Source organism: Syngnathus scovelli, chromosome 11 (assembly GCF_024217435.2).
Source record: "Syngnathus scovelli strain Florida chromosome 11, RoL_Ssco_1.2, whole genome shotgun sequence".
NCBI lineage: Eukaryota > Metazoa > Chordata > Actinopteri > Syngnathiformes > Syngnathidae > Syngnathus > Syngnathus scovelli.
The window spans coordinates 1606285-1632754 of NC_090857.1; the positions used below are offsets into that span (position 1 = coordinate 1606285).

The 26470-nt window shown below is 41.6% G+C and overlaps 1 protein-coding gene and 1 long non-coding RNA gene across 2 annotated transcripts; one reads left to right on the plus strand and one right to left on the minus strand.

Annotated features, from left to right (window-relative positions):
• The first annotated feature begins 5805 nt into the window (after positions 1-5805).
• slc2a1b (solute carrier family 2 member 1b) lies at positions 5806-19323 on the plus strand. The gene is made up of 10 exons (XM_049734742.2): positions 5806-6140; positions 11796-11891; positions 14670-14830; positions 15008-15248; positions 15309-15471; positions 15544-15731; positions 15808-15912; positions 16125-16226; positions 16304-16507; positions 16657-19323. Exons 1-10 carry the CDS (start codon positions 6126-6128, stop codon positions 16849-16851), a joined length of 1470 nt encoding a protein of 489 aa, XP_049590699.1. The 5' UTR covers positions 5806-6125; the 3' UTR covers positions 16852-19323.
• On the minus strand, positions 7693-13102 carry LOC125977807 (uncharacterized). The gene is made up of 2 exons (XR_007484740.1): positions 12891-13102; positions 7693-8324 (listed from the first exon to the last, which is right to left on the minus strand). It is a non-coding gene; the product is annotated as an uncharacterized lncRNA (long non-coding RNA).
• Positions 19324-26470: the final 7147 nt, after the last annotated feature.

Genomic DNA, 26470 nt, shown 5'->3' on the forward strand with positions numbered 1-26470 from the left:
GGCTTGAGAAAGCGTCGGTGTTCCTGCCGAACGTGCCAGCTCTCTAAAAAAGGACACCGTTGTGACACTGTTGCCTTGGCGATAGAGAGTCACCCCAAACCAAGTCAAACACATCTCCGGAGTTTATCAAAACTATTTCAAGGCATGTGGCTACATAACACAACCTGTGTCAAATAGCACGTACAAGCAAATTGGGTTTCATAGGTTGGATTTGCACTGCAGGTCCTTGTGGCAAATTAGTTTCATGTGCATTTCCAGCGACACATATCCAATTTACAATTTTTTATACTGACTGAATGTGAGGTGGGCAGCATCTGATGTGTTTCCATAACATTTAGCTGGTGTTGACGGGGTTTAGCTTAGCTGAGCTGTGCTTTTGAAGTGGCAGATAACTGATACAGATGGGATCTTTGTGCTTCTGATCGGATGACATTCAATTCCAGGCTTTTTTTTTTTTTTTTGTATAATTACATTGCCATGAAGCAAATCCTATTTGAATTGCAAAAAGATATTAGAATTGTCACTTGATGCAGTGCTGATCTAGCCTTGGAGTATTGCTGCAAGACTTTCGGAAATAAATGAGCTTCTTTTCAACATCATGTTCTGCAAATGAAAGTAACAACTAACAAGTTTTTGATTTATTTGGCTCCGTTGCGAGCTGTTAGGCAGAATGCGAAGATATTTTGGACTTATTTAAAACTTAACTTGATTGAGCACAACAACGTTCTTTGTGTGGCTGTAATGGGAGCTTAGCAAATGCGGAGTAAACAAAGTCTGAAACAAATGCACGTGTTCCCAACAGTCTCGTCCAACTTTGCCCTTGAACCCAAAACCACAAAGATGTTTTTTTCCCTACAGCTCATCATACTTGAAAATAAGTTTAAATAAAGAATGACTATTTTGAAAAGGAATTTTGAAAACAACCCATTGCAACTATTTGGCACTCTGTATCAAATATTGAAGTAAAAAGCGCTGAAATGCAATGTAACATCTCCGTGTTCATACGTTCTCATGCTCTCATAAACGTACCCTCCAGGGAATCAGAATTCCAACTTGTTATGCAACACGCAGCAGCTAATCCGATAATTCACATAACAGCAAGATAGGACCACGATTTTTGGCAATTAACCACAGCTTTCTAGCACAAAAGAACGCCGCCAGATTCAGAAGAACTTGGTTCTTACATTGTTTTATTGTCTGCAGGAAAAACAACACAAAACAACTCAAGAACTCAACTAACCTGTGTCAGATTTAAAGTGGCTGGGAAAGGCTTCCTGGAAAAGGGCCAAAGTTATAAGCAGCTGAGAGGGATTCAGATTTGGGCAGCTTTAGAAGGTCACAACAGAGGTGCAATTGTGTAGCCACGCTGAGAAGAGCCTCACTCAAAAGCAGAGAGTTTTCTCCTGTTCTTTGTTATATCAAGCGAGACGTTTAACGTGCGCAAATATTGTCAGTCCAAAGGTCAGTGGGTGAGGAGTTATCAGAAACCCCCCCGCGGAACAGATTGTCAAAAATAATTAGACACGCCCCTGACTTTCGCACTTCAGTATTGCCTCAGTGTTTCTATGTGCAGAGCAGCTAATCAACTGGTTTAAGAAAGTCTGAAACTTGGTTCTGTCATGGAGAGCTGACAATGAATTCCAACTGTCCTTAAAAAGAAATCACTTTCAACCTAACCTCTTTAATATTCACCGCTGACCCCTCAGACACAATCGTTCTTCCTGTAGATGACCGAACAATGGCAGTTCAAACCTAAAATATGCTTCTATGGAATCTGCAGTCTGGACACCAGCACCAGCCCTCAAATCCAACAAAAGCATGCTGCTTCATGCTGTTATTTTTATCTTTTTATCATTTTAGCAGGGAGGTGCAGCTTTATCATTTGACCGGCAACAGATATAGACACTCAAGTGGAAATGAGTGAGGTGTGTGTGCATATATAGTCAACGCTATCAGTGTCTGCTGACAGCAATTAGCCAAACAGATGGCCCCAATTTTAGACAGATCCACTTTCAGGTCCAGGCGGAACAACTATAAATGATGATGAGGATGTTTAGGCCAAGGGGTGTCCGACTAAATGACCCAACAAAATCCCGAAGACTAGTTTTGGTACTTGCTAGCACCAAACACGGAATATTCTACTGTTAGATTCCCTTCATAAAAGTACACATTAAAACCGTAAACTCCACATAGACATTGACTAAAATACTGATAAAATTGTGTAAGAATTGTGACGCATTCCTCGCGATTAGTTTCCAGCAATGATTCGATGAGTCCAATCGCTGCGACGAATTTCAGTTGAAAATCAATGTGAACATTAAGTGGGGGAGTTTTCTGGTAAAAGGTCATCAGATTTGTGAAAACAAGTTCATTGTTTTGTAAAACGCCTCTCATGCAAAATAGTAGGACGATGTCAACCTCGTAATCTATAAGGAGCAAGCAGTTCAGGGCAAGTCTTGGGTCGGGCAAATATTCAGGTGAAAAACACAAAGTGGAACTGGTCATGTTGCAATATTACATCTAGCAAAAAAAATGCAAGGAATGAGACAAAACAGCCTTTAAAGGTAAAAAAAAGGTTCCAACGACTCTTTTGGCTGCTTGCCACAGTCACAGCGTACATTTCCTTGTATATTGCGTATCCATGGTTTGGTAAGAAATTGCATCCGCGAGCCAGGACCCAGTTATGTTGTCCACTTCCATTCAGACAGTGGACATCAGTCAGTGCTTTAACAGCCAATGGTAGGCGTGGCTTGGCACGAGCTCCTGCCAGTCAATTACAGTCCATGTTTGGTAAGATGAATGACAGGACACCCTGCGACCTTGCCCGACGAGAAACACAAGCCGTGAGCCAAGGGAAAAGTCGGGACAAAGAGGCAGAGTCCATAACTCCTTGCTTGAAAGGTCGGACGAGGTCTACTGCAGCTCCTCACAAAGCTCCTGTGTTCACAGTAATCTCTTTTTTTGGAACCCCCTCATAGCAAATATATGAATTCAGTACCACGCCATGGGCTACAAATATCGATTGTTCAGATATGACTCGATCTTGCGAGGCCTTGTCTAGATCCAACACTGCACTTTGCCCAATATCGTTTTAAAATCCAAATCTGATTTGAGGATATCTGATTCCATGCTAAATGTATCACCTGACCAAGAAATCCAAATTGCGAAGAATGCATTGTAAATCCGGCAGTGCTAGCAATATACTGTGATGACCTCGCGATGAAAGGATACCTTTGATGCGTTTGTGTTTGGCGGGACCACGGCCCAAGCTGTGCAAAAAGAGGAAACAAAACTGTTTTTCTTGGCTCAACCCAAGTCCAGAATTTTGGGAGTGTGCAGAGTACGTCGGTCGTGTTTAGGAAAAGCTCCAGCCAAGTAGCAAAGTATATTCAACAGGTGGATGGCGCGGCCATGCTTCCTGATGTCGCATTTCCTCTCATATATTGAAGTCATCATCTTGAGGATTAAAAATAAGGAGCAAATGTTTATTGACAGACCTAAACGACATTATGTAGACACATAAGTAGAATTTATCTCTGGACACAACGGTTACAACGGTACAGACATACAATTCCTTGTTACAGATGTCAATGTTAAGAATATGATTTGAGTTTGTAGTTGTCATGTTCATGATCACTTTCTTCGTTGAGTGCTCTGAAAGGCATTTTAAAAATGTAGCCAGAGCATACGTGGTTAAAATACAATACACGTACATTTTCCCCATGAAGCAACAGTTGAGGATCAATGTCTTTGAGTTTGCTCAAATCAACATTGTCAAATGGCACCATTTTTATTTGATTATTTGATTGCCTACAAGTGTTTTTTTTTATTCCATACAAATATTTACTGTCATAATTTACTACTGCGTTTAGTGATTACTCACTCCGATGTACAAATTCTGTTTACGCAACCTTCATCGGACCAGAATTACATCATACTATCTGTTTGATTTGTTGTTTCAGCAACTGTGTTTTAAGAAAAAAAAAAACACTTCTGTTTTGTCGTAAGGGACGACGAATAAACGGGAGGAAGGGTGGATGCGTCTGTTGACGTCAAAACGCAATAAATGTCTCATCATCAAAATCTAATGGCTTAGATATTACCCCACTTTAAAAGTTGCATGGAGCCCTATTTGGAACGTTCAGGAGTCATTAAACCAGGAAGGAGATGATGTGAAACCCCCTCCAAAAGGTAGTGGGGGTTTCTGAGCTCCCTTGGTATTGTGAAGTGGGGCTTCACAGGGGGATTGTCAACACAAAGGCTGGTGAGAGACTAGATTGAATCACTGGCTGGGGGCGACTACGTGAAAGGCTGCACGGACGCAGCTCAGCCAAATCACAGCGACCTGTTAACTCGGTTGAAACTCAGCTGAATAGTGGCCAGAGTATTACTTCCCTACACTAGTTTCTTTATTGGGCATTTCTGAGACACTTCCTGCTCGCTTCAAATTGAGCAACATCATTATTACATGAATGTAAATTGACCAAAAACAGTGAATGATATGTAGGACCGATGTTGCTGACAAATTTGTCACATTCAAATATGTGAATTCAAAATGTTTTTATTTTATTTACTGTCATTGGTGGTCGCTTTACTCTTACGGAGGATTCACTTAAAACATTTGCAATAAAGATCATTTGGGCTTTGGATGATTGACGTTTTGAAATTGGAACGACTTGAAAGCGTCATGGTGGAACTGATTGCGTCCCAGTTTGAAGGTCTTACGCAGAAGCCTTTTCATAAACAGGACAAAAGCGGGCCTCCTGACCATCTGAGTCTTTGTTTCTGAAAAATCTTTGTTATTGTTTCAATTAAAAAAAAACACACACACAGAAACAAATACAAGTGCTCTTCCTCCTCTGCCATCATGATTATTTTCTTTCCAAGTATTCAAGTATTTGTGTTTATGTCTTCTTTGATATGCACCCATTTGCGGAAATATAACAATTCGACAGTGTTCATGAAGTCTAGCCTAACAAATGACGTGAAATAGAAAACAGCAACATAGTTTCTCAATGTGTCAGAGATACACTGCTACCTGAACACACAATTAAGTGTTTGAAAACCAAGGTGGCGACATTTTTTTCCTCTTGCCTTCAAGCAAAAATTTTAGTTATGAGCATTAAATGTTTTTTGTTGGTGTTTTCCTTTCGGGGCTGGACGCTCCCAACATCTTCCCAGAACAGTTGACCTCCAACTCCAAATGTTCCTTTCCCGTATTTGTCATGGCCAGGTGTCCAAATACATTTGTTTCCTTTGACTTTGTTTTCTCAAATTTTCAAAGGGAGCAGATGACGGATTTTCAAGGATTCACGCCCAAAACCTCCTTGCCTCTCCCAACTATTTGGTGTTTTATTTACACACACATCGGCTAGACCCCTTCCGTTTATCCAAAACAAAGGTAGCGTGATGTTTTGGCCTCTTGAATTTATTGTTTCAAGTCTTTTTGGCAACAAACATGGCAGATCAGAGGCCAGAAGCTAAGTGGGGGGGCATTTCACCGAGGTTGTGAAAGATTAATCCATCAAACATGTGGATGCAATCATTAGTTAAAAAATTATGAGAAAATCTCTCTCTCTCTCTCTCTCTCTCTCTCTCTCTCTCTCTCTCTCTCTCTCTCTCTCTCTCTCTCTTGCATGATTTAAAAGAGAATTTTTTAGCAAAAACATATGAATATTTGAGTTGTGCAGAAAGCAGATGCTTTTAAAGAGAGGGATGTGAGCGGCTCAATCGTATTGGCTGATAGGGAGGCTGGGCGCTCGAGAGGGGGCGGGGCAACCTATTGCGTCATAATTCTGTCGGTCAATTGTATATCAACCAAAACCTGCCGTCGAGTGACACAGACGTTGCGGCTCTGCAACAACAAAAAAAGCTGGAAAATTACCGAAACTGGCTTTTTCTTCGGGGGAGCTACGCAAAAAGAAGAAGAAAAAAACAAGACATCGCGCACGATTTGTTTTTTAAGTTGTAAAAAAAGAGGCGAGACAGGACCTACTGGGAGAAGTAGCGAGAACGTGTAGACAGACACGCATTTGACCGAGCTGCTCCTTTAAACTTGCAACGAGGAAGTTTTGCCATTATTCCTTCAATCAAGAAGACGACGGCGTTGCTTAATTGTGGTTGCGATGGATTCTGGAAAGGTAACATTTGTCAAACTTGTTTTTTTGCTTGTTGTCGCGCTAAGCTTGTATTTTACGAGCGAGTTCAGTGAGTACGTTATATCTTACCCATAATGCAGCATGCGCATGTAACCGATGCTTCTATTATGGTGATGCGCTGCAACTTTCTTGTCGTTCTCTCTTTAGAATATTCTTTTAAAATTGCATTGAAATATCATTTGGCATACAAAATGTTAGTATTAAACCGTTAGTCCAGTATAGATTTTACATTGCTATGTTTTATGTTATGTACGATGTGCAATAAAAGTATAATTCCTTAAATTGTTTTAAAAAGTCAAATGTAGGTCTCATTGCTCTATTTCTTTTTATTTACCATGTGTAATAAAATTATATCCCATAACAAAATTTTACATAGTCAAACGTAGAGCTCATACTTGCTTTTTTAAACACTCATTGATATTGCAAAAAAGAGGGCTACATATTAATAAGAAGATAAAAGAGAAATAAACAAACAAATGTTTATGCAAAGGGCGGGGGACGCACTTGACTAGTTGTTTGGAGTCCCAGTCATGTTTTTGTTGATGATACACAAGATTTCAGATGAAAGGACAGGAAGGACATGCATACTATGTTGGAGAAGTCTGAATGTTCGCTCATTTGGAGGAAGCAAAAATTCACGACAAAGAACTACATAAAAAAAATCACTATGTCAATATTTGATCATATTGAAGCTCGGTCTTCTGGTCTAAACAGAAAGACTTTAAACTCAAGTCCTCCTTTTACCAAATCAGAAAGAATCCAGTAGTAATTCTGTTAATTTAGCTCTTTAAAATTTGTGCATTGTTTGCTGAGAAATTAAAGAAAAAAATCTCATACATTGATTTGCTGTCACCTGCCATGAACCAGCAGCTTGGGTTCTGTTACCACTCAATAATGTAAATTGTTGTCTGCCTGTGGATGCAGCTTAACCGGGATGAACGCTATAGAAAATGGATGACTGAAAGCTTCTCAGATCTGTACCACTATTTAAATGTTTCTTTCTTGGCCCGTGCACCACCCATCATTAAAGCTATATACGAAATGTGCTAAGTGGATGTTTGTCCGGCTCGCCAAACACCAAGCGGCGTTGAAAACAACCTCGACGCTGAAAGCTCTATTTGAATGACTCTGAATGGTCCAAGGTATGAGGCTTTATTTACACTTACCAAAGTTTTGTTTCTCCCATTGTTGTGAACCTAAACAAGACTTTATTATGGCGTCTGATAATACTGTCTCTGACTAAATAGTGCGGCTTGTCACTGCCACGCTCGCATTCACAGACAGGAAATGCGGTTTTGTAGTGTTGCAGCAAAGCCCCCAAGTCAAGTTTATTTATATGGTAGCTCTACTTCACTAAATAGTCTCAAACCCACAGTTGATCATTCTAGATGACATCCCCCAATCTAACCCTCCCATGGGGTAAGGAAAAATAGAAGCCTTGAAGGGACCACAGATGGAGCAAATCCCTCTTCCAGGATGAGCAGGATGCCGAGCAGGCAATGTTTAACACATAATGACACAATATTAGCTTGGATTTAGTGAGAGTCCATTTAATAAGATAAAGTTCTGCAGGAATATGCTTTTGGAGAACGTGTCCTATTCAAAACAATTTCCCAAATTGGAGCATTCCAGAGCAATAGAGCCCAAATAGAGACATTTTTATTAAATGTTTGCTTAACTGTTGTTGCTTTAGCCTTCCGCCTTTTCCCCTGTGAGCGCCTTGTACTCCCTCCCCACTTGTCCCGCCTGGACATTTGTGGTACGGACATGATGGGAATCTTCAGGCCCAGTTTCCTCACATCAGCCCACTGGGGGGAGGCCTTACTAATAAGGGGCAGCCTTCGATAGCTCACTTGGTAGAGCGGAGGACTGTAGCAAAAAAGCAGAGTTCCTTAGGTCGGCTCGAAGGAGTGACATATCTGAGTACCATTCTCACAATATATATCTTTAAGGTTTCAGACTGACATAACCGATTCCCTGAATCCTGCCTTGTACAGGGAAAACAGTAGATGACATCTTTCGATACCTCAGTTGGTAGAGCGGAGGACTGTAGCAGCAATACGGAGTTCCTTAGGTCGCTGGTTCAAATCCAGTTCAAAGACTGTCTTACCTAAGTCACTTTTATATCAGGTCCTTTGTCTGTACGGCATGTTCTAGAATTTATACCTGTAAACAGGCAACTACCAATTAACGGCCTTTTGATCTCAGGTGCAATCACACATTTGCATATTGACTTCAAGCCAGCTCAGGTGTTGTCTGTACACTCTTCCGCATGTATGTAACACACCTACATGGTAACCACCACTTGTAACATTGCCGCCATGCCAGCTTTACTCTGAACAACGCTTTGTCTGTATTCCCCTTTTCTGAGGAATAAATCGCTAATTGGGGTTAAACGAACCGTTGACTCGGCTTATTTGGACGTGAGCGGCTCACGTTTTCCCAAACCTCCGCACATGATCGCAAAGCCTTCAAAGTTGACGCCTCCTGCTTGATGTGCTGCCTCCCTTCGCACTTGTAATGAGACCTAACGAGACTGATTTGTTCAAGAATGAAAAAACACTTCCGCAATTGTCCACCGAGGTCAATCATGAGAGCACACGAAGGACCCCATGACCTGTCACACACACAAGATTTATTTTAAGACGAGTTCTGTCACCAAGGTCGTAATGTTTGCTTTAGCGACGCCTAGCAAAGAGCAAAACTTTGTTTATTGGCTCTACATGGGACCATCTGGTATATGGGAGGATTAGATCACTTTTAAAATACACCTAGACAAACTCCGATCAGTGCTTTACACATTGATCAACCCATGGAGACATTATTCACAGGTGTAAGGAACTTCATAGTTCTCTAATGTTTGAAGAAAGCTTAAGATTAGCAGGTAATGTTTGTCAAACTAGTGTGCACTAATTATATTCTGCTGTATTTTTTAGGAGCCGAGGAAATTGCTACTCATGCTTCTTAGCTTGTAACAATAAGAAAAGAAAACAATGTTGCCAGTGAAAGGCATTTGTATTTGACCTTGAAATAAATATCATTTACAGTGTAAAGCTAATATATATCGAACATTGACGAACATTGAACAGTATAATGTTTGTGCTCAAATTACCGTTTTGAAGGTATGTTCCAGTTTAATGAGTTAGATTTTGATTAGCTTGTTCTAGTTTAACAAGGGTTAGATTTTGATTGTTTTATAATGAACAAAACCACACACTTAGTCATGCAGGTATGAGAAAGGTGTTGTTTGAAGGGGAAGTACGTGTTTTCAATAGCAACTATTAGATATACTTGTCATAACATCGTCATCTTTTTTTTTTTCTGTCACTTACTGACCAAGGATGAGTGTTGAGCTTGATAAAGTTACAGGGAATCACATATTGGATTTCCCACAAAAGTGTAAACTGAGATCAGAGAGGTGGCGGCCGGTAAAGGGACGTGATCGAGTCCTCGTAGGCATGGCTGACAGCGGCTGCCAGTTCAGCTGAAGTGCAGTCAAAGCCACTTTAGTCGGAATTCACTCTGCCCTCGTATTGTTTCGAGATAATGGGCTTTGTGTGCTACTAATGACCTTGACGCAACCTTGTGGTAGTTGTCAGTAGATGGTGATAGTTTTCTGGTTGCGCTAACATAATATTGTAAATTATTTTCAATTATTGACTTTAATTATTATTTTCTTTGACATGTTTAGCTAACCAGCGAGCCACAACACAAACACAACTGTGTCTTGTTCATCAAAAAAGCCCAACCGCTCAAAACATCTCTTGGCCACCAGCCATACGCTGGCTTCCTGTTAGGTGACGAATATGATCAAATTGAACCTTGGGTGTGACTTGAATGCCACGATGCTTCTTCCGTGTGTTCAGAGTTCACAGAGAACTCGGAATATTCCATTGGCTGCCTCCTCTTTGGCATTCAAAGATGTAGCAATCGCCTTGAGTTCAAATGAAGCAGATGCTACATTGCTAGTATTAACTTCATCTACTGGAGAATGTATAGCTGTCGTCTCTGATATTGCCAAGAAATCTTACATTTCCTGTCCAGAATATTGCGGACGGGAAGAACATAGTTCAAAGTATGTCGCAAATGGAACAGTCCTAGTCTCGCTATGTATGTCGGTAAAAGGTAAAGCTGTTCGATTTTTTTTTTTTTTTTTTTTTTCTTCAGCCCTCAAGCTGTCATTCTCCTGCTTACTGTGCGTTGAAGGAAGTATTTGCGGATATTTCTAGCCTATCTCCGGGTGAGCCAACCGTCTTCTCCCACGGAGAAAGGGTTTCTTTGTTTTCACGAAAGAAGCAGCTGATCGAAACTCTTTTATTGATGCATTGATTATTGTTGTGTCATGGTTGACTCCCTTCATGCCTGATAGTCTGGTTACTGAATAAGATGCTGGATGACACATCCTTGTAGGCGGACTTGGAGTGGCTTTAATTTTTTATAGCGGAAGTCACAGTGCATGCTTTCTTTTTTTTGTCCTTCTTCTCCAGAGCACGCACACAATTGTTTTATCACGCAAGCTGCCACTGTCATAAAAATGCTTCCTTAAGTTAGTTTCGTTTTCATTATTATTCCAAAATGTTTTTGAACACAGATGCCTTCAAAGATGGACCAAAAGATAATCTTAGCGGATAATCATGCCATGTGTGGTGTCTTCAGGCTGCTCGTAAGGACGTCCGACCTCAAATTGGGGATATTCAACATATTGTTTTTTTTTTTGCCCCAGGCTTAAGCTTAGTGATCATAATGAACATGTTTTCCTGTCTCTCTAAACCTTGTTGACTGGCAACCTCCTTTTTTCTGACCATCAAATAAGGATATGCATGATGCAATCCTTTACTTAGAAATTATGGAACAAAAGAATCCCAATGAAACCTATATAGCCTTGTTTCTACTCTACTCTACTCTACTCTACTCTACTCTACTCTACTCTACTCTACTCTACTCTACTCTACTCTACTCTACTCTACTCTACTCTACTCTACTCTACTCTACTCTACTCTACTCTACTCTACTGTGCCTGAAGCTATTGCCGGCCAGTCCAACATGAAGGAAATTAACTTGTTTCTTTCTGGTTTATTAAGTTTGCGGTATGAGGACAATCTGCTCTAAGCCGCTGAGCTCCAAGGGGGCTTCATGTTAGGAGAGAATCCAATAACATATAGTATAAGCATTTGGAGGTTCTCCCCCGGAGCTGTTTAACTGTCTACATCGATTGCGTCGAGAATTATACCTTTCAGTTTTCAGACAGTTAAATTGACTAGAATGATTTCTTTGTGTGGCATAATGTGATGTAAGGCTGTAACTAACACTTATTTTAATGATCACTTCATCTCTGTAGATTATTTTGTTGATTAATCGATCAGACAGATAATAAAAAGACTAAAAAAATGGATGGACGGGTGATATGGATGGATACTTTTTTCCACTTGTATGACTCTGGGTCAAGTCTTTTTGTTTTGGGGGTCAGTTCAAAATGCAAATGCACCGTCATCATTGGCTAATTTCCCCTGAACCGAGAAACAATGGAATGCTTTGTAAATTTACAAAAAGTGTTTATGCATTGTCCCCTTTATTGAGTCCTAAGTGTGATCTATTGAAGCACTGACATCACTTCCTGTTGTTTTTCTCCTTGTGCAGCGAATCACCTTCCCGTTGATGCTGTGCGTCGTGACCGCTGTGTTTGGATCCCTGCAGTTCGGGTACAACACGGGCGTCATCAATGCGCCTCAAAAGGTACAAATATCACCAAGTTGTGTTTTGTGATCGGCTGCCAACCAGTCAAGAAGGGTGAACCCCATCTCTCAGTTCTTCAATATTTTGGGTCTGCAGTGTATTGTCTCATTACGTGCTGAGGTCAAGGCCGAAGAGTGGAAAAAAGGGGTTGGGCTAAGTCGAGGGATAATAATAGCTGCATTCGGGCTTATTAGCTCCAAGGACATCTTGTATTAACAGACTCCAAGTGATCAAACAGTGCCCTAAAATGGAGTGACTGACAGCAGAATTGGTGAGGATTATTGTAGAAAATGAAAAGGCACTTGTTCCCAGTAGTAAGAAAACATTTTCAGCTCCCCCACCCCCCCCCAAGAGTCAATTTGAAGTTAGCAGGGAGGTTAATAAAAATATCAAATTTCCCAGAGGATGTGTAGTGACAGTGTATTTTGCTAGACCGCATTGGCCTGGGCGCACCCTGCTGACACACAACAGGGTCCCGGCTGTGTTGCCAGACAGGTCCAACCTCTTTGCAGCTGCGAATTTGCCTTTTGTTTCCACTGGATACTCAAATGACATGATTCAGCAAAGGTAATACTTGAAGCTTACGTGCATGCAGCCTTGAATAAAACACTTTATTTGATCATGGACATGTAGTATCTTGCTCAAAGTCATCTGGGACGAGGTTGCGCCCACCACAATTTGAATGAGAATTGAATCCTAAAACAGGTGTAATGACTCTTCACACTCTCAAGTGTGGCTTAGAATTTTGGTTCGCATCCAGACAGTCAATCCTCCTGCCTTGGATGTGTTCACGTGCGGAACGGCATTAGGGGCCTGTTCCAGGAACGTTAATCTGCACGGGTTGTAGAAGTTAGTAAAAAAAAAAAAAAAGGGGGGGTGGGGTGGGGGAACATGTTTAGCTGCAAAATATGCACTTGCTAATAATCTCTTTGTATTCAAAATCAATTGATTTGATCTCGACTCACTTGGTTAACCGGAGGGAGTGAATACACGGCTTACCTTAAAAACCTGAGCGCCAGCACGGACGACTCCCCCCTAACAGACGGGGCGGCATGAATGCACGACTTGTTTTCAGGCCGCTCGCGCGCTTCCTGTTGCCTGCCAGCTGCTGGATGGGCCCTCTTCAAAAGTAACACAAGCCAGGGGTCAGTCAGGACGTTTACGTGCAGTTGGCGGGGGACACGGGACAGGAATGCTCATCTCCACGACCAAGAGTGGCGCTATGTCAACTTGAGCCTCCTGGATTAATAAGGTCTAAATCGAAATTCTAGTGGGGGTTTCGGCTCAGAGAGAATGAGTATTGGCCACAGACCTGAGAGAATTTTTGTCCTGAGAGGAGACTGAGGCCAGGCACTACAGTCAAATGACAACTCTGGAGTATAATTAGGGACTTCTGGTTTTACGTCTGTCGTAGTAAGGACATGAATGTAATCCAGTGAAGAGAGCAAACTGGACAACTAGCCAAGTGGGGACCTCTGGAGGAGAATTATGTCTCCTGTTTTTAGTTTTGCCACTGACAGAGACACATTTTTTCCTGGGAAAAGACTTGAGGCCATCAAGAAAACAGTGGTTAGAGTCGAAAGAGAATTTCTATCAGGATGTAGGAGACGAATTTTAGACTTGCGGCAAGAACAAAACGTAGCACGAGAGCCGACTGGTGCACCAAGGTAAGCTCACGTCATTGTGTGCATGTCAATGAGGCACTTTGTTGACATGCTGCACTTCCTGGTCTGACAGCTCTTTCTTGTTTACTCGCTGGTTAGGGAGGGACTGTTGACAACATTCAGCTTTTACCTGTTGCCACATCAGTCCCTCATCTGCCAAAATCAAGTTTTAGTGAGTGATTAAAAAAGAAAAGAAAAAAACCTGCCGCGTCAGTGTACATGTGAGTGGTTTGAAGGTCAACAGAGGGACGTCATGCGATAAGGATCTCCAAACATGTGCGAGGTGATAAGCGTGTTTTCGTTGCTAAGGGCAACCAGACTCTCCCCAAAAGGGATTATGACGGGCCCTTGGCAAATAATTCAGTCTAGACTGTGTCGTATATTGGCATTAAAATTGTGATGGGGACATTGGAAAAGAATTCTTCCCTGCATCCAAAATGTTTGGGAGCCCTGCCTGCCGCCTGCGCGAGTCGACACCAGTCACCAGTCAGCCTTTGAAAACAAACACAAGGCCCATGTGACACTCGACCTGGGACGTGGTGCGCTTCAGTGGAGGTCATGCGGCATACTGACAAAGTCACACGTCGAGCAGTGTCACTTTTGGAATCATGTGAGCGAGCGCTGGTGCACAGATGCACGCACGCACGCTCAAGCAGGCGGCGGAGTTATTTAACCGCCGTCACTTGTCAACACTAGTGTTGGGGGAAGAGAATAAATTTAGTAGGGTGAGCTTCCTCCTTGCCAGGAAATGACAGCGATTAAAGTTTGGTGCCATCAACTGGCCACGTGCAGCAGCTCACTTGTCACTCAGCACAATTTAAAATAAATTGCGACTGAATTGAGGAGATCATAGTTTCAGTACAGCATACTTTTATCACTTTTATTTGGTGGTGATTTTGTGCCTTGGACCTCGTGTAAAAGTTATTTATATAAGAAGGTCACTTGAACGGTAATCTGTCATAGCCTCTGCGGCTCGGCCCTAGCAACTTAACTAGTATAGGATTTATTTTCGTATTTGTAAATGGTATGCAAGATGGCAGGTAACGTGCCTTTGCTCAATGAAGGTTAACAGACATTGCATTAGCGGTGATCGTCTTCATCATGTCTCGTGCAGATTATCGAGAACTTCATCAACGACACATGGGCTGAGCGCTACCAGGAGCCTATTTCGGACAACACCCTAAAAGCCATCTGGTCCACCGCGGTGGCCATTTTCTCCGTTGGCGGCATCTTCGGCTCCTTCTCAGTTGGCGTCTTTGTCAACCGCTTTGGAAGGTAACTGCACAATACACTAAAATGATGGCTTTACTTCCAACTGAGCCATCGAAGGATGGCGTGTTGTGTTCCTATAAGGTCGGATTGCAGGAATCGGTTATATCCTATAAGTCATTTTGAGAATCACACTCATACATAATGTTCAGTCAGTTTCACGTGTTCATTTGATGTTCTCAGGAGAAACTCCATGTTCATGGCCAATATCCTGGCTCTCGTCTCATCGGCTCTGATGGGCTTCTCCAAAACCGCATCCTCCTTTGAGATGCTCATCATTGGTCGCTTCGTCGTGGGCTACTACTCGGGCCTCTCCACCGGTTTTGTGCCCATGTATGTGGGCGAGGTGTCGCCGACAGCACTTCGCGGGGCTCTGGGGACCCTCCACCAGCTTGGCATCGTCCTGGGCATCCTCATTGCACAGGTACTTTGGATTTTCATTGACAATATTAGCGTCTATTTCATATCATCTGTCTGATTTCAGATATTCGGATTGGAAGCCATCATGGGCAACAGCGAATTGTGGCCACTCCTCTTGGGCTTCATTTTCATCCCATCAGTGATTCAGTGCATCATGCTGCCTTTCTGTCCTGAAAGCCCACGATTCCTGCTCATCAACAAAAATGAAGAAAACAAAGCCAAGACTGGTAGGTTCTCACACGCACCTGGGATCCCAACGTTCAGTGTCGTGCCCTGACGCTATAAGACTGTCACACCAGTGCTGAAGAAACTAAGGGGCACGAGCGACGTGAGCGCCGACATGCAGGAGATGAAGGAGGAGAGCCGGCAGATGATGCGGGAGAAGAAGGTGACGATAGCGGAGCTGTTTCGCTCACCGCTCTACCGCCAGCCCCTCATGGTCGCCGTGGTGCTGCAGCTTTCCCAACAGCTGTCAGGCATCAACGCTGTGAGTTTCTTTACCGCCCATAGCACCTTTTGTTTTGCATACCAACGGAAACAAATGTTTCATTCCATCCTGTCAGGTCTTCTACTACTCCACCAGCATCTTTGAGAAGGCTGGAGTGGCGCAGCCAGTCTACGCTACCATTGGAGCCGGTGTTGTTAACACAGCTTTCACTGTGGTGTCGGTGAGTGTGTCCAACTCCAGAAGTTGAGGAAAATATGCTGAAAAAAAGTGATGACTAAAACAGAGATGATCAAAAAGCATAAACACCAGTTAGCGACGGGTGTTTGCGCCACTGTGGGCGTGAACACGAGTTTATATTCATCTCTGCCACTCTTTTGCGTCGTAACATAGTTCTACTAGGCGCAGCGGTTAAGAAATGTTCCTTGCTTTCAGCTGTTTGTGGTGGAGCGTGCTGGTCGTAGGTCTCTCCACCTGCTGGGACTGCTAGGAATGGCCGGTTCTGCTCTCCTGATGACCATCGCCATGGCTCTGCTGGTACCTGAGCCCTTCTGGTTAAGTCTGCCCAAGTCCTGATTTCCATGGTAACATAACCCTTCCCCGTGGCCCTACAGGAGCAGGTCAAATGGATGTCGTACCTGAGCATCGTGGCCATCTTCGCTTTTGTGGCCTTCTTTGAGATCGGACCGGGTCCCATCCCCTGGTTCATCGTGGCCGAATTGTTCTCTCAAGGGCCGAGGCCTTCAGCCATGGCTGTGGCTGGCCTCTCCAACTGGACCGCCAATTTCATTGTGGGCATGGGCTTCCAGTATTTAGCGGTAAATAAACATGAACAAAAACACAAAGCAATTTGGCGTTGGACAAATATTTTTGCATTTGACAAATATGTTTGCAATTGTATGATTTGAAATGGTCATCATGTGAGTCATCTTAACCCATCATGTTCTCTCTTCGCTCTTGCTTGAAGACGGCGTGCGGTGCCTACGTCTTTGTCATTTTCATCGTGCTGCTGCTCTTCTTCTTCGTCTTCACCTACTTCAAAGTCCCCGAGACCAAAGGCCGGACTTTTGACGAGATCGCCTCGGGCTTCCGCCAGAGCGGCGTAACGGGCGGCGACAAGCACGAGGAGCTCAATAGCCTGGGGGCCGACTCGCAGCTCTGAAGCGGCCCCCACCCCCGAGTGATGCGACAAACTCTTGATCACAGTGAGGAGGGGACCGACCGGCTAAAAGGTGGGGAATGGGAAGAAAGTAGTGGGGTGGAGGGGTCTCGACTGGTCTCAGCATAGAATCATTTTCACAATGTCAGCACATTTCGATCCTCTTTTACCTGTGCTGCCCGGCCCCTACTGACACACTCACACAAAGCCACACACTTGTCTGCCCGCCGTGTCACTCAAATCACTCAATGGGAAACTTATGGCCTGGGAGATGTGAAAAAGGCCCGTCAGAAGATTTCTAATATTTCAAAGAAAGACCGCCTTTTTTTGTGATTTTTAAACAACAGATCTACTTTTTCACTGAGCAATCATACTGTAAAATGCTGTTGCGTTTACACTGTAGACTCTCGCACTGTAGCTCCTGCACGGCTTTTCCTCCAGATGGCGCACTTTTCCATGAAATAACCATCCCATTAGGTTACTGAGGAAAAAGTGAATTCGTTCACATTTTGTTACTTCTTTTAATATATATGTATTTTACTTTTTGACTATAGCGTGACAATATTTTGCCCTATTTTTCTAGAAAAAGTACATATGTAGTTTGTAATGTTTATGCAAATGAGTTTAGGATGCTACTAGTGGAATTCGGACCTCTTCGTAGCCAAAAGTGGCTGCTGTCTTATGAGCCCCGTAAACGGTTGGAAAGGTGATCAAATCAAATTTTAATATTTTAAGAATTAACTTATTAGATCAAAATTATACTCTTCCAAGAATATAGTCACAGTACTAGTACAAGTAGCCTAATTAAAAAAAAAAAAGCATGTGATGATTTGCAGAACCAATTAATTAAACACAACTTTATTTCCTAACTTTTCTTGTCATATGTTCCAGTATGGCCCCTGATGCTGCTGTGAATGTTCAGCCAAGATTTTAATTGTAAACATTTTAAGAGGACGAGATACAACTGTTATTTTCACACTAAAAAAAACAAAAATCTTGCGCTAGTTATGTCTGGCTGCAGTCTTGGGAGGTTCTTTTCTGTCAGAGCATTTTCATGGCTGGAAAAGTATATTTTTTAGAGTGGAAGTCAGTGAGAAAAATGGACCAAAAATGATAGTAGTCAGCAATATTATCTTGTCTTGGAGCAATTCTCCAAGCCTTGCTATTCGTTCCAATGTGGAAGTTTTGTTGCACGCTGCCATGTGTTGCAGCGTAGTTGAGCTTGCTCGGCCTGGCTGTCTACCGCTGCTGTATCACTGCTCTCGTTTGAGGAATGAAAATATATATCCACTTTTAGCAGCACTTTATTATTCAGATTTCCTTTTGTCTGGGAAACAATTGAAATCTCTGCTCCAGAGGAGAGCGGCTGCTCAATGACTTGCGATGGGATTGTGTCATATTTGCATATCTCTTTGTTTCATGGCTTATTTTTTTTTTTGCATTTTTGAATGCAAAGTTCCTACAAATTAAGGTCACTTGTTGGCACGATGTATCATCCAATTAGGACTTTAATCCATATCGTTTGTCATTGTGACCATTCCATAAGTTATTAGCATAATGTCGCTGGCCACTAAAAAAAAAAATTGTAAATTTTGTCAAGACTATTTTGGGGGGAAATCGTCAAAATAATCATTTTGTTGCCATGCTAGGCTCACATTAGGTGGTGCAGAAAAAAAAGTATGAGTCCAGTAGTTTGTGCAAAATGCCTGCTTCCAATCAATATCATTTTTTGAACACAGACTATTTTAATGTATCCGATTATGATGTCCAAATCAATTTTGTGTCAATTGGTGAAATTACTGTAGGGAGGCAGATATATTTTATCTTTCCCAAGTGGTATTTCTGCAAAAAAAAAATAGTGTTTTTAATTGATGTATTTAAGTATTTTGCTTCAGATCCTTAAAATACTTTTATGAGATTTTTTTTATTGGACAGCGACTGCATTTTGAATGACTTATTTGTTTTTGTGCCATCCAATCTGTGCCTTTCAAGTGACCTGCAAGTGCACTCCATTTACACACGCACACAACCGTGGGTATTTGTTATACTGACACATGCAAGCCTTTTTAAACATCATCTTGTAAATACAAACACCACAGCCACCCCCATAAATCTTTTTTTCACATGATTAAAAGGATGCTACGTTATTAGATTGTTACTGCAAAGAGGACTGTACTTTTAAAAAATGTATTTTAGCCTCCACACACGTCACATTATGGGATTGTTACTGCAAAGAGGACTGTACTTTTAAAAAAATGTATTTTAGCCTCCACACACTTTTATTCAATCATCAGATATTACATGTTGAAAGAGTGAAAAACCAAGTGTTCTTATTTTAGGGAACAAAAAACATTGTAGTGTTTTAATAATTTTTAAAAAAGTCAATATGTGTGTTGCTTTTGAGAAGCTGAACCTCATTTGTATTGAGGAGAATGTCAAAATCTGGCTGAATAAAGGAAGTGATGCACATTGGAACCTTGTAGTTGTGTGTGTGTGTCTGTGTGCGCACAACACAACAACAAAAGTACAAATTAGTGGTGACAAAGCAACACGTAGGTAGAAGAGCAGAAAAACAGAATTCAGAAACCTACAGGGAAGCGGCAAATGACAGAAGATACAAAACATGAATTCAGAATAGATCATGACAGAAAATGTAATGCAATCACTCTTTTGTTTTGACTTCTTTCTTTTGACCGGCGAGCTACCTTCAAATGACCCCAAATCCAGATGGCTTATTTTCCCGCCGAGGCCGACGTCCGTGCAAACGAGTTTAAATGCTAACCTTTGCGATCACCTTGAGCCAGATGAGATCATGTCTTATTATTACATCTCCGCCTATTCTTAGACCCTCACAGTGGTGAAGAATAATAACTCACGGTAGTTGTGAACTTTAACCTTCAGAGAGAAAGCGCTTGGCGAGTTCCCGTTGATTTAAAAGCCTTGTCAAGGTCGCAATGAACAAGCGCTTGCACTAACGAGATACAGTAGAGCATTTGCCATGCGACCTCCAGGGTGCTTCGAAATCCCCTCCTGCTCCTGGATGGATAAAGAGGATCACCAGTTCAAACGCTTTCCCTTTCCACCCCCCGCTGTTCAATATTATTTATTTTATTAGCGGGGCAGTCGGGGATGGGGGGCGCTCAGCAGGGGAGTAGCAGCCCCCCTGGCCGGGTACACCTAGGTGGCTGCTATAGCTTTTGAAAAAAGTCTGCAATTTGTGCTTGTTTGATTGCTTTATTCTCAGACAGTAAGCATTTTTTTTTTTAAAAAAAGAACATCAAATGTTTTCAATTTACTGCTCCTAAATTGATTTTTCACCCTCCCAAATCAGCAATATACAGCTTTATACTCGTTGATAAATTACATATAAATTATATTCATACAAATTACGTATACTATTTGACCTTTTAAGAATCAATGCATCTAAAATGCTAAAAACTTAAGGAAGAACTTTGAGCACAGACTCACACGCACGGACGCAGAGGCTAGACAAGTCACTTCCTGCCTCCAGCAAAACTGCGTGACCCCAATTTGCTGCAGGCAGAAATGGCGCAGGGCGTTTTTTTCTTTTTTAGTTGTGGCCAGGGACTACAGACTGCGCTTTCACAGCACAGTGAACATCAAGCAGGTAGGACTGAGACAAACCCAGAGAAAGTCTCCCCAGAGAGAGTGGGCTGTCGGATTGAGGGACAGCATGAAAAATGGGAAAGGGGAGTTGTGGCCAAAAAAAAACCAAACATAGACGAACGTTGTCAGAGCTGTGGTGGCCTGGCCTTGGGGCTCAGTGTTACACACCAAATGCCTTTGTGTTTTTCCAATAGGTTACTTGATGTATATATTTATATATTATTTTACATTTTATATATCACATCTGCATTTATGCTCTTGTTTTTTAAGTTAGTTATTTAGCTAATGTTAACAATGATGTGTTGCTTTCCTTTGACTTCTACATATACTTCTCTCATTTTAATTAAAAGTACCCAAATTATTTGCGCATTTATCATGCTCCATTCATTATATTGACTTTCCTTTTGCAATGTTTTATTATTTGTATGGCTCCAATATTCACAAAGTTACTTAATATGGTTGGTACACAAACAAAGAGCTTAAAGTTGGATCATTTGGATGCACATTAACTTAATTTGCTTCACTTAAAATAAAAAGAATGCACATCACTTTAAAAAAAAATATATAAATATTATAAAAATAATATTTTTTTCACTTCCCATGAGCACCTCTCCTGACAGCGAGTATTGGAGCGCGACCCCGTCGCCTTTGGTCAAAAAAAGGAGGCTTTAATTTTGTCTGACCTTGTAGACATTGTGTGGAGAAAATGGATCAGCTAGCGCTTGAGGCAACACTTGTTCCTTTCAAATGTCAAGTTTGCTTTGCAGCTGCCACACACGCACACACACACACACACACAAACGCTCACACACACATTGCAGCTTTGCATGTCCATCAGCGGGTTAAGCACCAAAGCAAGTTAATTACAATTAGCTCATCATTGGCATCCAGTGAAGGCCTTCCTTCCCTCTGTGCCTGGTTAGTGGACAGTCACACCACCTTTCCACAGGTGACGGAATGGACTTACTCTGACTCCGTCCCTCAAGGTTGACCAGACATGCTCGGGCGTGAATGTCTGCAGCTGTCACCGCTCAAGGGTCACGTCACATTTAATTTCTCCGAAATAGAACAAGGAAGAGTGCTGGATGCTTAGGGGTCTTTTTTGTTGAAGTCCAGCAGGTCAATCAAACACTCAACTTAATGTTAGCTTGCTAGTCTTGTTGGCAAGGTAAGTGTTTTGACTATTTTTTGCACTGAATCATTGTATTTAAGACAAAATAATTATTTCATCACATGTAATTATGATGATCAAATAAAATATGGTGTCATTAAAATTAATTGAAATTATTTTTGTTCCTCATAGCAAAGCCCCTTTTGAAAAGCCCCGTGTATTTCCTTGCCTAAAATAAGAATAAAGTTGTTTAAAGCTTTAATTTTATTCATATTTTTATTCCATTTAACAATCAGTTCTTCATTTTCCGCCTGCCAATTGGTTTGACTTAATTTGCTTTTGAATCCCACGCTGCCTTTGAAAATATGTCACTTCCAATTTGTCACAGATGCAAGCATGACTCATAGATTATTCTATTCAGCATTTTCTCCCTTTTTTTCGTCATCAGAAATGTGACGCAGCATGATGTAGCGGTCGGGAACACGATGATGATGACGATGATTGACAGCCACCTTGTGACTAAAAACTAACGAGGCTATTCTTTCTACAAGGTCGTGATCGGCCCGCTGGCGTGTACTTATGAGTTATTTGAAAGTGGACCAGGCTCTCAATTTGGACCCTGCACTTCCTGCCTGTCATGTGGAATGTTGTCAGTGAGTCTGGTGAAGTTGAGCAATCTCCCTTAAAACCTATAAAAAGATAATTGTTAAATATTGTGCTTTTAAAAAAAAAAACACAATTAAAGGTGTTTTCAAAGTAAGTAAAACATACAGAAATGACACAATTCAACCGAATCTAAGAAATCAGAATAATTTTGCCAGAGTTTGTCCTTCACCTCAATTCACTTTGTGTTGATCCTGCTGGTGTTCACAGCTTGGCCACCCGAGGGCAGTATAAAACAGACAAACGGCTAAACATCCAATCTGAGTCATTCCTTTTTATTTTCTCTCCAAATTGAATCGCTGTCCGTTTTGCCTTGATTCGCCCGCCGCTGTTTGATGAGTAGAATCATTCTCCTTCTCATGCGTGTCGGCCCTCTGGGACTGCCGCCGCCTTTATTCTTCTTTTCATTCATGTGCATTGGTTGGAATCAAATATAAAACACACATCTGCTCAGGTGGCCTATTGTTATTGTTGGTATTATTGTTGCTGTCCCCTGAGGGGGCTGGAGTCTTGGAAGGAAGTCCGCCTGAGCGTTTGGCCTGTGATGGGAAATAATAGTGTAGCCGTGCAAAGGCGGAGAGACATCCTATGTAATGAAATGTCATCCTGTGATGTCTACTTGTAGATTTTGCCCATACAATCCCATTGCATTTGTTGACACATTCCGTTCACCGCATAATGTTTTTTTTCTCTCCATAAATTATGCTGGAAAGATGATGAGATGGCACCCTGCTATCACTGTTTCCAAGGTGCAACGATATGCAGAGAAGCTATACTCCTAGATTGCCCATTCAAACAGTATCTAGATGTAGTAAAGATGATTTGTAATATAATCACACACTTGTCACATTCCACCCTCATATGCACTTACATTTATAACCCCAATCATCCATCTAAGTCAATCTGCATTGTATATGCAAAAAGAGACCCCCCCCCCCCCTCCCACTCACACACCCACAAAAAATCATTGCATTCCAAAGAAGGTTTTCTATCCACTGAGGTAGATTTAGTTCCAGAACTTCACCATCATTCCCTACCATAGGGATATAGCCCCATCACTTGGAGCTAAATTCATGACCCCAATCACCCGTTCACATGTTTTGGCCAGCCTACACAAAACACACTCATCATCCCCTCTGTTCCTTTTGTCAACAGATCAATCACAAAGGCTGTGAGTGTATTTGTGCGTTTGCTTCTTTTCTTCCAGGCGATGATGCAGCAGTAATATCGCAACTTATTACACCTAGATTAAACTGCTGTCTATCGATCCCAGGCTCAACGGACCGCCGACATCTAGCTGTGTGTGGAGAGAGAGCAAAAAAAGAACGGCGCCAGTCAACGGGTCAGCAGGAATCCGCTGAAATATTGGAGATTGTACACCTTTTGTGCAACAGCTTTGTAAGTGACGCTCAATACATTTTGTGTTGCAGTGATTGACATTTACTTATCCTCTGTAGGGTGTGAACAAGGACACTCCATGATGAAACACTCACAGGGCTTCAAAAGTGAAGAATGTTGAAGGTAAAAATCCATTTTTCTGCCATCTCAGCACAGATGGAACATTATTTTTCGCACCTCCCAAATCTTGCCAAAAAAAAGGAAAAATCGCAGCGGAACATCCAAAAAGGAAAACTCATAGGAACTGCACTGAATTACTTTGCCCATGAATTTGCAGCTAGGCTGAAAAAAAAAATATATATATAAAATAGAAAAGATTAATGGTATTAATATACATGAAAAAACACTTGGATCTTCCATCCATTCAGTTTCTTAATAATGATAATGACTTTCGTCACCAGGAAGTAAATTAGGTCAAAAATCAAAGTGCTTTTTTGATGTGCTGCTACAGAATGGCCAATTTGTCATTTCCAGCACGTAGCCTCCATAGGTGGTGTGTGTGTGTGCGTGTGACAAAAATTAATGACGCCGTGCTTCGTTTGGCATGCTGAAAAGCGGAACACAGTAATTGCATCCATATTTTCAGCACGATGTCTCTCACTGTGAAATGATTCATGGCGGGAGGCTATTTATAATCAACTCACTTGGACACCTATTGTCTGCGCAATAGGAAGGACCCGACCGAGCCTTGTTGGCCATTTACATATTTATCTTGTACTTTTGACTAACTAACTAAAATGACACTACAAACTAGTGCAGCAACATTAGCATAATATCATTACTGGTGTAGCAACATTAGAATAACATCATAAAGGGAGAGTTAAGTCATTTTTAAAAGTTTGGAGGCAGTCATTTTTAAGTTTTGTTAAATCAGTATGTACGGTACCAAATTTGATTATTACTTATGAAGCGTAGAAAACAAAATCTAGAAGCCATCATTTTTCAATGTTTATTCATTTTAAAAATCCACTACTAATTTCACTAATATGCCAAAAAAAGGTTCTTTCACAACAACGTACTCTTTTCATATGCACACGGATAAATTTGTTAGCATCATTGATGTATCACAAGCTCTTGTTTTATGCATGTTTGCCATGAGACGGCTGTTATATTGCACATGCTAACATTTATTACATCTGACAGCTGTGAGTCCATAAGTGACAGCACAGCTTCTGATATTGATATTGGCCAAAACAAGGAGCTTGCCTCTGAATAATAAATCACATTCAATTAAGCAGCTGGGACGTGCCGCCTCGTGCAACACAAATATTCCATGATGGCTAAAGACGGTGAAGATTAGAAAACAAGAGGCCGTTAAGCATAACTATAGAATGCTTGAATATCTATGCGGCTGTGCAAAGCAACTTTTGGCTCCATTTAAGAATGTCTTGGAGCTGTCAAATTGTCGTTCTCCACACTCACCCAGATGACTTCCCGGGGCTTTCAATTTCAGGCTTTGATTTCCAGATTGAATTTGCAGGACTCCAATTCGTCTACGAGCAGGTGATGGCAATTGATTCTTACGGGAAGTCAACATTTCTGTGAATGGTTTTGAGTCCTGGCTACGAATCATTTCATTCCTCTCTGGTGACTGACAAAGGCAAGACACGGGAATAATTTACAATTCTGTACTCAGTTCAGTGGTTTCAAACGTTTGTGTGGTTAAGGGCTATATAAAAAGACTTGACTTTGAGAACATCGTGGAGGCTTTCAATATGGACAGCTCCGAAAGACATACGTGTGATGATTACACCATATTGATTTATGATTTTTTTAATGCAGAGGTGAGCAGTAAGGGTCACCCTGGACAGAACATGGTGCTACAACTTAATTGACTTATGTGTGTGAAGCTTTCCACTCCAAAGGTTTTTGTATTGATACCACCAGATTATCTTAATGAAATTTGGAATGGTTTGGAAATCTTTTGAATCATTTATAGTCCTTGCCTGCCAAGGGATATCCCATGATGTGCTGAAAGCCTTGCTCCGCCTCGCCATTGCCATCAAACTTTCATCATGCCTCCTCTTTCACCCCCGCATGTGGGATATGCAAGAGTCAAGTTCAAGTGCAAATTCATGAAGGATTGGTTCGATCTTGGAATACGCTATAAAAACTTGCCTCTGCATGAATGAATAGAGCTTTTTAGTTCTGACTGACTGACTGACCAAATGGCCAAGTTACAAACTGAATGACTGGCAGATGGATTGACTGACTAAATAGTCAACTAAGTCATTCAGTCTGCTGTGTGTGAAGATGATGAGTGATGGCGTTTCTGCTGCGCTTGACACATTCAAGGGGTGCAATCATACTTTTATGGGCCAGCTGACCTTTTGTCCGGCTATTGATTAAATCTATGTGCTCCGCATATGGACCATAGCTGTACCTCCTATGTTATCCGACTTATATTCTGTTGCTCATAAATACCATCGGTGTCCCCCACCGCGCAATCCAAAGAAAAATCGAGATCCTCGATCGCCAAAGCAGAAGGCGGGGTCTCAGTGTGCCTGATTGTTATTTTCTGCGCTTTTATTTTGATTCTACTTTATGTGAGTGCTTGTATGACATAAAAGATACTGCAAATTGAATTTCGTCTCAGGGGGAATAGTAAAGTTTCTCTTTCTTTGTTTCTTCATCTTTATAAGTGGGACTTGGCATCAGAAGCATTTATTCATCTTCATTACAAAATAAGAGAGACTGACTTTCTGACTGCTGATCACATGATACATATCAACTTGATTTGTGCTTTTGGTGCTTGGCTGAGAGTAAATTCTCCTCTTGAGATGAATAAACATTGGATCAACTAATAAAATGACTGCAAGGCAG